This window comes from Dendrobates tinctorius, unplaced genomic scaffold (assembly GCF_039654945.1).
Source record: "Dendrobates tinctorius isolate UK_male_01 unplaced genomic scaffold, ASM3965494v1 ptg000192l, whole genome shotgun sequence".
NCBI classification, from domain to species: Eukaryota; Metazoa; Chordata; class Amphibia; order Anura; family Dendrobatidae; genus Dendrobates; species Dendrobates tinctorius.
In genome coordinates this window covers 3,857,567-3,873,100 of record NW_027361859.1, presented here as the reverse complement: position 1 = coordinate 3,873,100, position 15,534 = coordinate 3,857,567, and the positions used below count along the sequence as shown (strand labels likewise).

The window sequence follows — 15,534 nt, the reverse complement described above, 5'->3', positions numbered from 1 at the left end:
ACGTGTTGATGCCAACTTCCAAGAACGCCTTTGGAAATGCATCACTGATAATGGCCACCACATGGCAGATGTTGTTTTCCACACTTGAATTTGTCAAATATTTGTCAGTATACGTAACCAAATCTGTGAATACATTTATATTTAATAAATATTTAACGATTTTATGATTAGTTTAAAAACGTCCGTCCTTTATGACTCACCCGGTATTTGAGTCATATACAAAGGGGGTCGGAGGGGGAGGAGGGCGGGGGTGTCAGGTCATACTTACCCGTCCTGACGCTGCATCTTGAGCCCCCAGCTTCTCCCCGTGCTCTCTCTTCCTGCCTTCAGCGCACACGTGGTGCCGCTCATTAAAACTCATGAATATGCGCATATTCATGAGTTTTAATGAGCGGTACCCCAGGACCGCTGAAGGCAGGAAGAGAGAGCGCGGAGAAGCTGGGGGCTCAAGACACAGCGTCAGGACGCGTAAGTATAGCGATACTCATCTGTCCTGCGTGCATGGCTGCTTGCTTCCTATTCACCGACGGAGATCCAAAAACAGAACCCACCCACATTTTGTCCATCCTGCAGAAATCTTGATCTTTTATGTGTGTTTCTTGTAGCATCGCAAGGTCTACATTGTTTCTTAAGGTGTCTCAAAACCATCATTCTTTCATGTGGGGACTGAAGCCCTTTGACATTCCATGTTACTACTTTCATATTAAATGTACAAGAAATTAAGTGCGCGCCACTCCCCCTGCAGTCTGAACGTCACTGACCGATAACGGTGAGCAGCCATGGACGCAGGACACGTGAGTATCTCAGGTGCCAGCAGTGACACCGGCAACTGACACCCAGCGACGGAGAGGTGAGTATGTCATTTTTTTTATTTTCACATGCAGCAGCAGCACATGAGGGAACAATCTATGGAGCTTCTTATGGGGGCAGCATATGGGCGCACCACTCCCCCTGCAGTCTGAACGTCACTGACCGATAACGGTGAGCAGCCATGGACGCAGGACACGTGAGTATCTCAGGTGCCAGCAGTGACACCGGCAACTGACACCCAGCGACGGAGAGGTGAGTATGTCATTTTTTTTATTTTCACATGCAGCAGCAGCACATGAGGGAACAATCTATGGAGATTCTTATGGGGGCAGCATATGGGGGAATAATCTGGAGCTTCTTCTGGGGTCAGCATATGAGGGAATAATCTGGAGCTTCTTCTGGGGTCAGCATATGAGGGAACAATCTGGAGCTTCTTCTGGGGTCAGCATATGAGGGAACAATCTATGGAGCTTCTTATGGGGTCAGCATATGGGGGAACAATCTATGGAGCTTCTTATGGGGGCAGCATATGGGGGAATAATCTATGGAGCTTCTTATGGGGGCAGCATATGAGGGAACAATCTATGGAGCCTCTTATGGGGTCAGCATATGGGGGAACAATCTATGGAGCTTCTTATGGCGGCAGCATATGGGGGAATAATCTATGGAGCATTTCCCACCTAGGCTTATACTCGAGTCAATAAGTTTTCCAAGTTTTTTGTGGCAAAATTAGGGGGGTCGGCTTATACTCGGGTCGGCTTATACTCGAGTATATAAGGTATCATACAATTTATTATTTTGCAGTGCATGCCTTAGGAGAAAAAAGATAAAATTTGCCGTCTTCTAACAGATTTTGAAACCACCTCTTCCTTAATACGATAGATTGTTATAGCCTCTCTCCATCTGGGTCTCATCCAAGGACTCGTCCGCCATTATTCTGAAGCAACTTCTTTATATATTCTCTGGCCATATCCGGTGCATTAAAGGATTCTGTATCTTCAGAGTAGCAGGAAATTGCAGCGCAAATCTGATCTTTTTTTCACACCAGTTCAGTACACAGATCACTAAATGCTCTCCTTTTCTTTGTGACTTCTACGGAATAATCCTTGAATAATAAACCCTTGTGCCCTCTAATAGTGGTCTGAGTCGATTTTTTTCTGTAATATTGTAGAAGGGCAGATTTATCCACAAAGTCCAGATATTTCACAATTACCGGTCTTGGTCTACTAGAAGGAGAGGGAGAATGGTGCTGCTGCTGCAGAGGTGGACCCACTCTGGGGGCTCTTTCTACTTTCATACTGTTTTCTATCCCCACCGATCAGGGAAGTTCCTCCATACAAATCTTCATTAAATGAGTAGGGGGGATAGATTCTGGGAGACCTATTATCCTTAGATTATTTCTCCTCGATTTGTTTTCTAGATCATCTACTTTTTCAGACAACTGCAGACTCAATTTTGTGGCTTTTCTCAGCTCTAATTGTATATTCTGAAGTTCATCCTCTGCTGCACTCAATCTGTGCTCAGCTATATCAAGCCTTTTAGACTGCTGGGTGATGGAAGCCTGCAGTTGCTGCAATGATGCAGAAACTGTTTGTTCAAGAGTCTTTTTTATGTCTGGTGCCAATATTTTAGCCACACCTCTACTTCCTCCCCCGTCTGTATTGTATGCGGTGCTGTGCCCGAGGACTTACTAGATTTCTTTGCTTTTGGAGCATCCGGCACCATCTTGTTGCACGCTTCTAATGGTGTCCGGGGATTAAAACTTTTACGGGACCCGCTTGTTAATAAATCTCTAAATAGCCGATGGAGATGTCTGGAGAGTCTCACTGACAGGTAATTAGCTTGTCGCAAGGTTGAATAGGTCCCAGGAATCTCACTGAGAGAAGATGGGTTACGGAGCTCTTGTCACACACTCCGTTTCATGTACGCGCTGGAACCAGAGATCCTCATGACATCCGTCTTGTGGTTGTTGTTTTATCTTTGTTTGCAGTTTTCAGTTAATGAGATTCTCGTGCTCCGGGGCGGCCTGGGGGGGTCTTTGTGGTGCTCTGCTTAGGCCTCTTTCACACTTCCGTTTTTTACAATCAGTCACAATCCGCCAGGTTTTGAAAAAAAACGGATCCTCAATTTTTTTTTGAGGATCCGTTTTTTTCCCATTGACTTGCATTAATGGCGGATAGTGCCGGATTGCTGTCCGTTGCATCCGTTTTTTGTGAGGATCCGCCAAAAGTTGCTGTCCGTCACCATCCTGAAAGATTTCAGAACGGAGCTTGTAACGTTTTTTCTCTGGCGGATCCTCCAGACACTCATTTAACCCGAAATTCTTTCTCGGTGCCGGACAAAAATAAAAAATTCTCTCTCTCTCTCTCTCTCTCTCTCTCTCCTTCCCAGCCAGCGATTCCTTTAAATTTCTTCATTTTCAGGATCCGTCTGAAAACGGATCCTGTGCCATCCGTTCACATCAGTTTAGAACGGATCCGCTTGTCCGCCTTTTTGGCGGATTATAACTGATGCAAAAAACTGAAGTGTGAAAGAGGCCTTACATATTCATCCTGATGGCTTATGACAGTCACAGTGACCTGCCCCCTATTATATATACTGCTTATCACATTGTTTGAAAAAAAAAATACATTCATCACGCAGGCGCCTGTGCTGTAGCATGATACGATCTATAATATGCATATTTTCATTTGCTTTTGTCATATAATTTTGTTGGGAAAAAAAAAAATTAATTATCTTAAAAGGAACCGGTCACCAGGTTTGGCCGACACGAGTTACGGCCACTGCCTTTCAGGGCTTATATACAGCTTTCTATAATGGATGAGGTATCCCTGCATCATCCATATAGTCTACTTGGAATCACGCTCCTGCGCAGGCGTACTTGTCTGCCCTGTTGAGGGCAGAGCAAAGTACTGCAGTGAGCAGGCGCTGGGATAGGTCAGAGGCCCAGCGCATACGCACTGCAGGAATTTGCTCTACCCTCAACAGGGCAAAGTCGTACGCCTGCGCAGCAGCGTGATGACGAGCAGACTGTGTGGATGATATGTAGTGTGTAAAATAGGGGGCAGGTCACTGAAGGATCAGTGACTTGTCATAAGCCATCAGGATGAATATGTAAGCACAACAGCACATAAAGACCCCCCAAAGGCCGCCCCGAAGCCCGAGACTCTCATTAATTGAAAATATACAGTTAGGTCCATATACAGTTGTGGCCAAAAGTATTGACACCCCTGCAATTCTGTCAGATAATACTCAGTTTCTTCCTGAAAATGATTGCAAACACAAATTCTTTGGTATTATTATCTTCATTTAATTTGTCTTAAATGAAAAAACACAATAGAGAATGAAGCAAAAAGCAAAACATTGATCATTTCACACAAAACTCCAAAAATGGGCCAGACAAAAGTATTGGCACCCTCAGCTTAATACTTGGCTGCACAACCTTTAGCCAAAATAACTGCGACCAACCACTGCCGGTAACCATCAATGAGTTTCTTACAATGCTCTGCTGGAATTTTAGACCATTCTTCTTTGGCAAACTGCTCCAGGTCCCTGATATTTGAAGGGTGCCTTCTCCAAACTGCCATTTTTAGATCTCTCCACAGGTGTTCTATGGGATTCAGGTCTGGATTCATTGCTGGCCACCTTAGAAGTCTCCAGTTCTTTCTCTTAAACTATTTTCTAGTGCTTTTTGAAGTGTGTTTTGGGTCATTGTCCTGCTGGAAGACCCATGACCTCTGAGGGAGACCCAGCTTTCTCACACTGGGCCCTACATTATGCTGCAAAATTTGTTGGTAGTCTTCAGACTTCATAATGCCATGCACACGGTCAAGCACTCCAGTGCCAGAGGCAGCAAAGCAACCCCAAAACATCAGGGAACCTCCGCCATGTTTGACTGTAAGGACCGTGTTCTTTTCTTTGAATGCCTCTTTTTTTCTCTCCTGTAAACTCTATGTTGATGCCTTGCCCAAAAAGCTCTACTTTTGTCTCATCTGACCAGAGAACATTCTTCCAAAACATTTTAGGCTTTTTCAGGTAAGTTTTGGCAAACTCCAGCCTGGCTTTTTTATGTTTCAGGGTAAGAAGTGGGGTCTTCCTGGGTCTCCTACCATACAGTCCCTTTTCATTCAGATGCCGACGGATAGTACGGGTTGACACTGTTGTACCCTCTGACTGCAGGGCAGCTTGAACTTGTTTGGATGTTAGTCGAGGTTCTTTATCCAACATCCGCACAATCTTGCGCTGAAATCTCTTGTTAATTTTTCTTTTCCGTCCACATCTAGGGAGGTTAGCCACAGTGCCATGGGCTTTAAACTTCTTGATGACACTGCGCACGGTAGACACAGGAACATTCTGGTCTTTGGAGATGGACTTGTAGCCTTGAGATTGCTCATGCTTCCTCACAATTTGGTTTCTCAAGTCCTCAGACAGTTCTTTGGTCTTCTTTCTTTTCTCCATGCTCAATGTGGTACACACAAGGACACAGGACAGAGGTTGAGTCAACTTTAATCCATGTCAACTGGCTGCAAGTGTGATTTACTTATTGCCAACACCTGTTAGGTGCCACAGGTAAGTCACAGGTGCTGTTAATTACACAAATTAGAGAAGCATCACATGATTTTTCAAACAGTGCCAATACTTTTGTCCACCCTCTTTTTTATGTTTGGTGTGGCATTATATCCAATTTGGCTTTAGGACAATTCTTTTTGTGTTTTTTCATTTAAGACAAATTAAATGAAGATAATAATAACAAAGAATTTGTGTTTGCAATCATTTTCAGGAATAAACTGAGTATTATCTGACAGAATTGCAGGGGTGTCAATACTTTTGGCCACAACTGTATATTTGGACAGAGACAACATTTTTCTAATTTTGGTTCTAGACATTACCACAATGAATTTTAAACAAAACAATTCAGATGCAGTTGAAGTTCAGACTTTCAGCTTTCATTTGAGGGTATCCACATTAACATTGGATGAAGGGTTTAGGAGTCTCAGCTCCTTAACATGTGCCACCCTGTTTTTAAAGGGACCAAAAGTAATTGGACAGATTAAATAATTGTAAGTAAAATGTTAATTTCTAGTACTTGGTTGAAAACCCTTTGTTGGCAATGACTGCCTGAAGTCTTGAACTCATGGACATCCCCAGACGCTGTGTTTCCTTCTTTTTGATTGCTTAAAATTCATTGTGGTAATGTCTAGAACCAAAATTAGAAAAATGTTGTCTCTGCCCAAATATATATGGACCTAACTGTATCATTTTAAATCAGTATAACGGCGCCAACCTGTCAGTGTCTGTAGTTTACTGAGCACAGTCCTGCTGACAGGATCACTTTAACAAACCTGAGATCCGTAATATAAATCTTGCTTCATTATTTCTATTCAAACTGCATACCAGCTCTCCCTCAATTATGCAGGTCCTAAGGCACGATCTTAACATATAAACAATAAAAATAAAGATGCAAACAGATGGTATTAGTATTAAAGGTAAATGTTTATTAATCGTAGATTACAAGTTTTAAAGAGGTGATCTGATATCTCTCTCTACCATGTGGTCTGGTATCAGGTGTGGGTAGATGCTGTTGTACTTGATTAGGACAGTTGAAGAGGAAACCATCCAGTCCCCAGTTTGTCTCATCTGATTAATAAAACACCATAACTATTAGATGCTTGTTGTCTGCCGTTTGCCTCAGCAACTGTCCCGATCATATATACCAAACAAGGGCCGGTCAACCTCTTTAAGATGCAGTTGTAGTGTTCACATAACAGCAAAGTATTCTATATACATGGTGAAACATTTAGGATTGTTACATAAATGCTACATGGTGATGGTTATTGGTCATTATATACCGTACATTTTCAGACTTATGACTTAACTTTTATTTTAATTTTGCTTGTGTATTTCATCAATGCAATAATTTTATAAAACAAGAAATGGCTACATCCCTGTGTAATTTCCAAGATGTGTAACAAAATGTAATTTCATTGTTAAACATTTTCTTATTATAAAGTGAAAATGGCTTCTCCTCTCTATGTATCCTCTGATTCATAACAGTGGATTTACAGGAACGATTTCTGCATTCTAAACATTAAAATAGCTTCTCCCCTAAGTGAATTCTCAGATGTACCATAAGACTTGATTTTGTCAAAAAACATTTTCCACATTCTGAACATGAAAACGGCTTCTCCCCTCTCTGAGTTCCTTTATGTTTAATAAGATCTCCTTTTTGAGTAAAACAATTCCCACATTAGTAAAATGAAAAATGTTTCTCCACAGTGTGAATGCTCAGATGTGCAACAAGACTTGTTTTGTAGGAAAAACATTTCCCACATTCCTGACATGAAAATGGCTTCTCCCCTGTGTGAGTTCTCTGATGTGAAAAAAAATTTGCTTTCTTGTTAAAACATTTCCCACATTCAGAACATGAAAATGGCTTCTCTCCTGTGTGAATTTTCTGATGTGCAACAAGATTTGTTTTGTATGTAAAACATCTCTCACATTCTGGACATGAAAATGGCTTCTCCCCTGTGTGAGTTTTCTGATGTATAGTAAGATTTCCTTTCTTTGGAAAACATTTCCCACATTCTACACATGAAAATGGCTTCTCCCCTGTATGACTTCTCTGATGCACAATTAGATCTGCTTTCTTCATAAAACACTTCCCACATTCTGAACATGAAAATGGTCTTTCCCCTGTATGAGTTTTCTGATGTAAAACAAGGTCACCTTTGCAAATAAAACATTTCCCACATTCGGGACATGAAAATGGCTTCTCCCCTGTGTGAGTTTTCTGATGTACAGTAAGATTTCCTTTCTTTGTAAAACATTTCCCACATTCTGGACATGAAAATGGCTTCTCCCCTGTGTGAGTTCTTTTATGTTTAATAAGTTCTCCATTGCAAGTAAAACATTTCCCACATTCATGACATGAAAATGGCTTCTCCCCTGTGTGAATTCTCTGATGTATAGTAAGGTTTGCTTTATTTGTAAAACATTTTTTACATTCGGAACATGAAAATGGTTTCTCCCTTGTGTGAGTTATTTTATGCTTAATAAGATCTCTTCTGCAATTAAAACATTTCCCACATTCTGTACACGTAAATGGATTCTCCACTGTATGAGCTTTTTCATGGTCAGCATCCCTTTTGTTATTTATATTTTGCTTAACAGTCTGTAACGAATCAAAAGATAGGCCCTCTTGATAAGGAACATATGATAGATTTTTGCTGTGAAGGGCTGGCAGGAGATCTGGAAAAATGTCTTGCTCTTCATATATATATGGTGTGATAACATAATCAGCTGCTTCAAAATCAGTAACAGTCACATGTCCCTCTGATGCACAGTCATCTGCCAAGAAAAAAATATATACAGTATTTTTTTTTATAACTGCTTCCCTTTGAAATAAATTGTATTAAAAATCAGTTACTAGCTGACGTCAATGCAAGGACTAACAGATTATGCTATTAAGCTAAAAGGTTGTGCTATGTCAATTTTTAATTTCTCTTCTAATGCTAGCTGTCATAGCTGAAATGGTAAAATGGGATCAAAATCCATAAAGTCATCTCGTAAAAGGGGACATGTCACCTTCATATTGAGAACTGAAGCATGGCTTAATTATAACATGTGGCAATAAGAAGACCCCAAATTAAAATGTAACTTTTCTTAAATGTTATTAAAAAGGAGCCAACAACCAGGGCTGTGGAGTTGGAGTGGTGGAGTCGGTGTCCATTTTGGTGATGTTGGAGTCGGTATAAAATTGATCGACTACGACCCCTAATATATGTAATAAACTGGGTTCAGTAGTTCAGTGCAGGATGTGCTGTAAATGTTTTCATAAGAATTTGGGAACGTTATGAAATTGTCACGTGGGGCTTAGTCCCACTAAGGCTGTAATACCCGGGGGCCCTGTGATGTCCCTATAACTAGGGGAAACCCTGTCTGACCCTCAACCCAGGGTTTTTGCTGATGGTGCAAATGCCTGAGCCTCCAACCTTTCCTTGTCTCCTGCTCAGCCCTGCACTTAACCCTCCACCCTCCACCCAGTGAGGAGACACACCACCAAAGCACCCACACAAATAAAGACAGACAGGGAGAACTTAAACTGCACTGCGCCGCACACACACAGGAATATACAGTAATGTGAACAGGGCACAACTATATACAAATATGGGAAGGAGAAAGGATAACAACGGATCATACGACACCAGATACGAATCTCTCTCTCTGCAACACCTCCACTCCAGACCGGAACCACTTGGTATGAAACACAAGCTATAATCGGCGACGCCCATAGGCCAGCATGACTATTTAAAGACCGTGGGCGTGACTAACCATCCAACCTGGTCTCCAGCAGGATTAACCCCCGAGAGCCTGAAGATCAGGCCGGCGCCACTGAGGCTATAGTGGCTGGAGGTGGAACTACCTCTGCCTGCCGGACGCTGTGGTGTGAACAGCGTCCGACATGACATTACCCCGTCTTCTACGAGGGACCTCCGGACCCTCAAGACTCATAGGACCCGGCTTGTCCGGATGACGACGGTGAAAAGAACTGACCAGTCGATCCGCATGTATGTCTGAGGCTGGAACCCAAGACCTCTCCTCCGGACCATACCCCCGCCAGTGCACCAAATACTGAAGAGTACGGCGTACTACTTGAGAGTCCACTACCTTGGCGACCTCAAATTCTAAATCGCCATCCACCATGACTGGAGGTGGCATCGGCGTCACGTCCACAGAGCCTACCACCTTTTTCAATAAAGCTCTGTGAAACACGTTGTGTATCTTGTACACCGCAGGAAGTTCCAACCGATACGCCACTGGGTTAATGATGGCAGAAATCCTAAAAGGCCCAATAAACCTTGGACCCAGTTTTAAAGATGGAATTTTGAGTCTTATGTTCTTCGTAGCTAACCACACCCATTCACCCACACACAGGTCCGGACCTGGCACACGTCTACTGTCAGCCACCCGTTTGTACCTGGCACTCATGCTCAACAAACGCTGTTTCACCCGCCTCCAGACTGATGACAATTGGGCTCCTAGCTGATCCTCCTCCGGGACACCCCCCGAGTCACCCTGACGTAAGGTACAAAACTGAGGATGTTGACCGTACACACAAAAGAATGGAGACTATCCCGATGACTCTTGGCGGTGATTATTTAACGCGAATTCGGCCAGAGGAAGGAAAGTAGACCACTCCTCCTGGTTGTCGGACACAAAGCATCGTAAATATTGTTCTAGATTTTGGTTCATGCGCTCAGTTTGTCCATTAGACTGTGGATGAAACGCCGATGAATGTGACAACTTGATCCCCAAACGTGAGCAAAAAGCTTTCCAAAACCTCGCCACAAATTGCGTACCCCTATCAGATACTATGTCCGACGGTACTCCGTGGAGTCTGACCACCTCCTTCACAAATACCTGAGCCAACGTCTTAGCATTGGGCAAAGAAGACAACGCCACAAAATGCGCCATCTTTGAAAAACGGTCAACCACCACCAGGATGACCGTGTTCCCCGCCGAGGCTGGCAAGTCAGTGATGAAATCCATGGAGATTTCTGTCCATGGCCTATTGGGTACCCCCAGAGGCTGTAGCGTGCCAGCAGGACGGGTACGGGGTGACTTAGCCCTAGCGCACGTGATGCAAGCTACCACGTGTGAGACCACGTCCTGCCGGATTTTGGGCCACCAGAAACGACGCGATACCAGCTCTAAGGTGCCCCTCACCCCTGGATGACCAGCCAGTACCGAGTCGTGGTGTTCCTTCAACACCTTAAGCCGAAGATGCAGGGGTACAAATGATTTGTTGGCGGGAAGTCCTGGTGGTACCTCCTCTTGGGCCTCGGCAATCTCCGCCTCTACCTCCGTCGTGAGAGCCGAGACCACTACCCCTTTCTGGAGGATGGGTACCGGCTCTTCCCGAGGTTCTCCCCCCGGAAAACACCTAGACAAAGCATCCGCCTTGGTGTTTTTAGCCCCGGGACGGTAAGTCACCAGAAAATTGAAACAAGTAAAAAACAATGCCCAGTGAGCCTGCCTAGGAGACAGACGCTTGGCCGACTTCAGATAGAGCAGATTCTTATGGTCGGTGATGACTGTGACCTGGTGAGCCGCCCCCTCCAAGAAGTGTCGCCATTCCTCAAAAGCCAGTTTGATGGCCAACAACTCCCTGTTGCCGATATCATAATTCCGTTCGGCCGGCGACAGCTTCTTGGAGAAGTAGGCGCATGGATGCATCTCGCTCAAGGACGAGCCTTGAGACAGTACTGCCCCCACTCCTACCTCCGACGCATCAACCTCCACCACAAAAGGTTTAGACACGTCTGGTTGCACCAGAATGGGGGCTGAAGCAAAACTATTCTTCAGACGCTCAAAGGCACGTATAGCCACCTCAGGCCAGTTCGCCAGATCGGCACCCTTTTTTGTCATGTCCGTGAGCGGTTTGGCGATAGTCGAAAAGTGTTTTATAAACTTCGTATAATAATTCGCAAACCCAAGGAACCGCTTGAGTGCTTTCAGACTCTCCGGCCTCTCCCACTGCAGCACCGCTTGCACCTTAGCGGTGTCCATTTTAAACCCGGCTGCGGACACAATATATCCCAAAAAGGCAACTCCTGGACAAAAAATAAACATTTTTCCAGCTTAGCATAGAGCTGGTTCTCCCGGAGCAACTGTAACACCTGCCTGACATGCTCCAAATGAGTGTCCCGATCGCTAGAATAAATGAGGATATCATCCAGGTATACAATCACAAATCTCCCCAGGACATAAGCAAATACATCATTAATAAAATGTTGGAAAACGGCAGGCGCGGTGGTCAACCCAAACGGCATAACCAGACTCTCAAAATGACCCTCAGGAGTGTTAAACGCCGTCTTCCACTCATCCCCTTGACGGACCCTTATGAGGTTATACGCCCCCCTGAGGTCCAGCTTGGAAAACCATTTCGCCCCCGCTACCTGGTTGAACAAATCCGCGATTAACGGCATAGGGTAAGGATCACGGATAGTAATCTGGTTTAACTCTCGGAAATCCAGACACGGGTGTAACCCCCCATCTTTCTTCTTAATGAAGAAAAACCCCGCGGCCACAGGCGAGGACGAAGGCCGGATGTGTCCTTTGCTCAGACTCTCTGCGATGTAGTCTTTCAGAGCTTGTCTCTCAGGACCAGAAATATTAAACATCCTGGCCTTAGGTAATTTGGCCCCGGGTTTTAACCTGATCGCACAGTCATAGGCTCTATGTGGAGGCAGTTCTGAGCAACCCTTCTCAGAGAAAACATCTGCGAAATCCTGTAAAGCCTCCGGCAGGCTGGGCGTCATGGCGGACACACATGTGGCCAAGCAATAGTCTTGGCAAAAACCACTCCATTGTACTATGTCCTGAGTTTTCCAATCAATTACCGGGTTGTGTCTGGACAACCATGGAAAACCCAGGACCATTTGTGCTGGGAGATTACGGAGGACCCTACATGTAACCGACTCAGAATGTAGGACCCCAATGTGGAGTTTCACCTCTGCCACAAACTCCGTAATCTCCCCTTGAGGGAGGGGAACAGCATTAATGGTCACCACCTGTATGGGGTGAGGAAGTTTTTCAATCTTAAACCCGGCGGTGTGTGCAAACTCCTCATCTATGAGATTGGTGGCGGAACCGCTATCCACAAACACTAATATTGGTAGCTCTCTGCCCGCGATAATAACCTTGGCAGGGAGCATACATTGAGATACCATCATGGAGGATATGCATACGCTCAGTTGGGTCTCCTCCATACCCTCTGAGCTTAACAGTTTTCCGCCGATGTGACCCTCTTAGGTAGTACCGGGCAAACGTTAATATAATGACCTCTTTTACCACAGTAGAAACATGCTCCGGGCTTCCGAAATCCCGGAGCGCGACGCTTAACCTGTGCCACGCCAGCAATCTGAATAAGTTCAGGGGACTCATCTACTTCAACCACACTTGCACCTCTGCTTTCCCCCAGAGGTAGCGTCTCCTGTGCCCCCTGACGAAAACGGCGATCAATACATATCACCAAACTCATGGCAGACTCCAACGATGCCGGAGACTCATACATCAGGAGGGCTTGTTTAACCCTCCCTGACAGCCCATGCATAAACTGGCTCCGCAGCGCTCGGTCATTCCACTGTGTGTCTACGGCCCAGCGGCGAAATTCCGAACAATAGTCCTCTGCCAAGCGCTCCCCCTGGCGGAGGGCGCGGATTTTAGATTCCGCTAGAGCCAGTCGGTCAGGATCATCGTAAATGAGTCCGAGGGCAGAAAAAACATTATCAACAGAAAGAAATGTAGCTGTCAGTATCTAGTCCTGGAATCTGTTTCTCTTGCCCTTAGACTTGCCCTTAGTTAACATGGATCTTGATGTTTCCACGTCGGCCATCTTGCTTCCTGCCAAAGCTGTATATAAAGCCAGCACCTGCTCTGATTCATTGCTTGTGTATTATGTATTGGACTTTGTGCCTCTGCAGTCCCAAGCCTGGACTTACTATCCCTGTTGGTCCTCTCTTAACGGCGGAGTCCTCTGCCAACCTGCACGTCTGGATCCCTGCCTGCTGACCGAGTGATTGCTGAACACTTGACTTCAGGAACCTCTGCCTGACTACACCTGTGGTGAAGTAAGAACTCCAGCCAGCTAGTGTGTTCCTCCGCTCTGCAAGAGTCTGTGTCTTGTGCCCGCATTGCTCAGTGACTTTGCATGCTGTGTCGCAGAGTATCAGCTCTGCTATCATATTGACTGAACATTTATCTGGACTTATATGCTATATTGCATTCAGATCATTAATACAATATTGCTTGCGCAACCCACTGTGTCTGTAGTCTCTTTGACCTAGCCACTGGTGTCCAGTTGTATCCACTAGTATCGTGACAGGATACACAAGCCTTAAAAATGGATGCCGCTGGGTCAGAGACTTTAGAAGTGCGTGTTAAGAAGCTAAATAATATCACTGCCACTGTACACGCTGAAGTGCAGACATGGAAGAGCAGAATAGAAGGCCTAGAGGGGCAGACTAAATATGATATACAAGTACTCAGTCAGACCCTTCAGGAATTGCGTGGCCGAGTTGCGGCTCTGGAGGCACAATCTCAGGCTTCTGTTCCTACCATCCCCAAACTACCGCCATTTAGGTTTGGTGGCGACCGAGACAAGTACCGTGGGTTTCTGAACCAGTGTCGTTTATACTTTGCTGCACATGTCACACAGTTTCCTACAGACCGATCCAAAGTATTGACTATCATCATGTTGCTGACTAATAAGGCCCTTGCCTGGGCAAACCCTCTGATAGAATCACAGGATGCATGTCTGAATGACTTCAATATGTTTATCGCCGCCATGGGGCAGATGTTTGACGATCCGAACCGTGGCCTTACAGCTGAGACGGCCCTGCTGAATTTGCGTCAAGGTAAACGCCCAGTGACTGAGTATGCTATGGATTTTAGAAGGTGGGCTCAGGACACCACCTGGAATAGTGCAGCGAAGTACTCTATATTTAAGAAGGGGTTGTCCAGTTCCATCAAGGACGAGCTTGCACGTGCGGAGGCTCCCACTGCTCTAGGTGATTTCATCAATCACTGTATTCGCCTAGACGCTCGCATCTCCGAACGAAAACTAGAAAGGTGGTCTGAGATGAACCGCAGCAATAAATCGCTTCTTCCTTTCCTTCCTAAGGAGATTCCGGACCCAAGTCCTCAGGAGTCCACACCTGAGCCGATGCAGGTAAATTCCCTACGAAGTCGAGTAAGTGACGAACGGAAGGAATTTCGCTTCAAGGAGAATTTATGTTTTTACTGTGGGAAGTCAGGACATTTTATTATCAACTGCCCCAATCGTTCTCGCAGAACAACCGCAGCCGTGATAGAACGCGACTTCTCTGAATCATACTCCATGACTTCCGAATCAGGGCCACCCGAAATTGCAGCAACCGCTCCTGATTATGACTTTTCAGATATGAACTCTGTTACATCCGAAACGATACTACCCATTAATGCTGTTATTCTATCTTCTGCAGTTTCATACCCTTGCAATAAGAAAAAAGATTCACATTGTTACCTTCCTATCAAGATCTGGATTGACTCCCGTTGGGTGAACAGTTCCGCCATGATAGACTCTGGGGCTAGCGGTAACTTCATGGACACTTCTTTTGCTAGGGAATATGGAATCCGATCACAGAGAAGAGTGTCTTCAATTCTGATGGAGACTGTGGATGGGTCCCCTTTGACCTCGGGGCCCGTAGACCAGCAGACTGAACCACTGAAGGTTCTCATGGGAGATGATCACCAGGAGAAATTGCCCTTCCTTCTGATTTCCTCTCCACATTTCCCTATTATCTTGGGTTTACCCTGGTTGCAGGCTCAAAATCCCATCATTGACTGGGAGACTAAGAGATTGCGCTTCCCAGCTAAAGAGGTAACTTCTGAGAAATCGACTGATCCATCTCCGGCCAACCCATCATCGGACCTAGAGTTACCGGCAGTTTATAAAGAATTTTCGGACGTGTGCGATAAAAAGAATGCAGATAAATTACCACCACACCGCTCTTATGACTGCCCAATCGAGCTTCTGCCTGCTGCTACCATTCCTTTTGGTAATATTTATCCATTGTCCGGTCCTGAGCTCAAGACTCTCAAAGAATATATTGACGAGAACCTGTCTAAGGGGTTTATACGCCCCTCATCCTCTCCAGCCGGTGCACCCATCTTTTTCGTTAA

General features: G+C 45.1%; 1 protein-coding gene across 1 annotated transcript in view; it reads right to left on the bottom strand.

Moving 5' to 3' along the window:
* Nucleotides 1-15,534, bottom strand: part of LOC141055945 (uncharacterized) — a 136,544-nt gene that overhangs the window by 49,680 nt on the left and 71,330 nt on the right. The window contains exon 8 of the mRNA XM_073552643.1: nucleotides 7,060-8,157. Within this exon, the coding sequence (XP_073408744.1) occupies nucleotides 7,060-8,157 (1,098 nt within the window). The remainder of the gene's footprint in view (nucleotides 1-7,059; nucleotides 8,158-15,534) is intronic.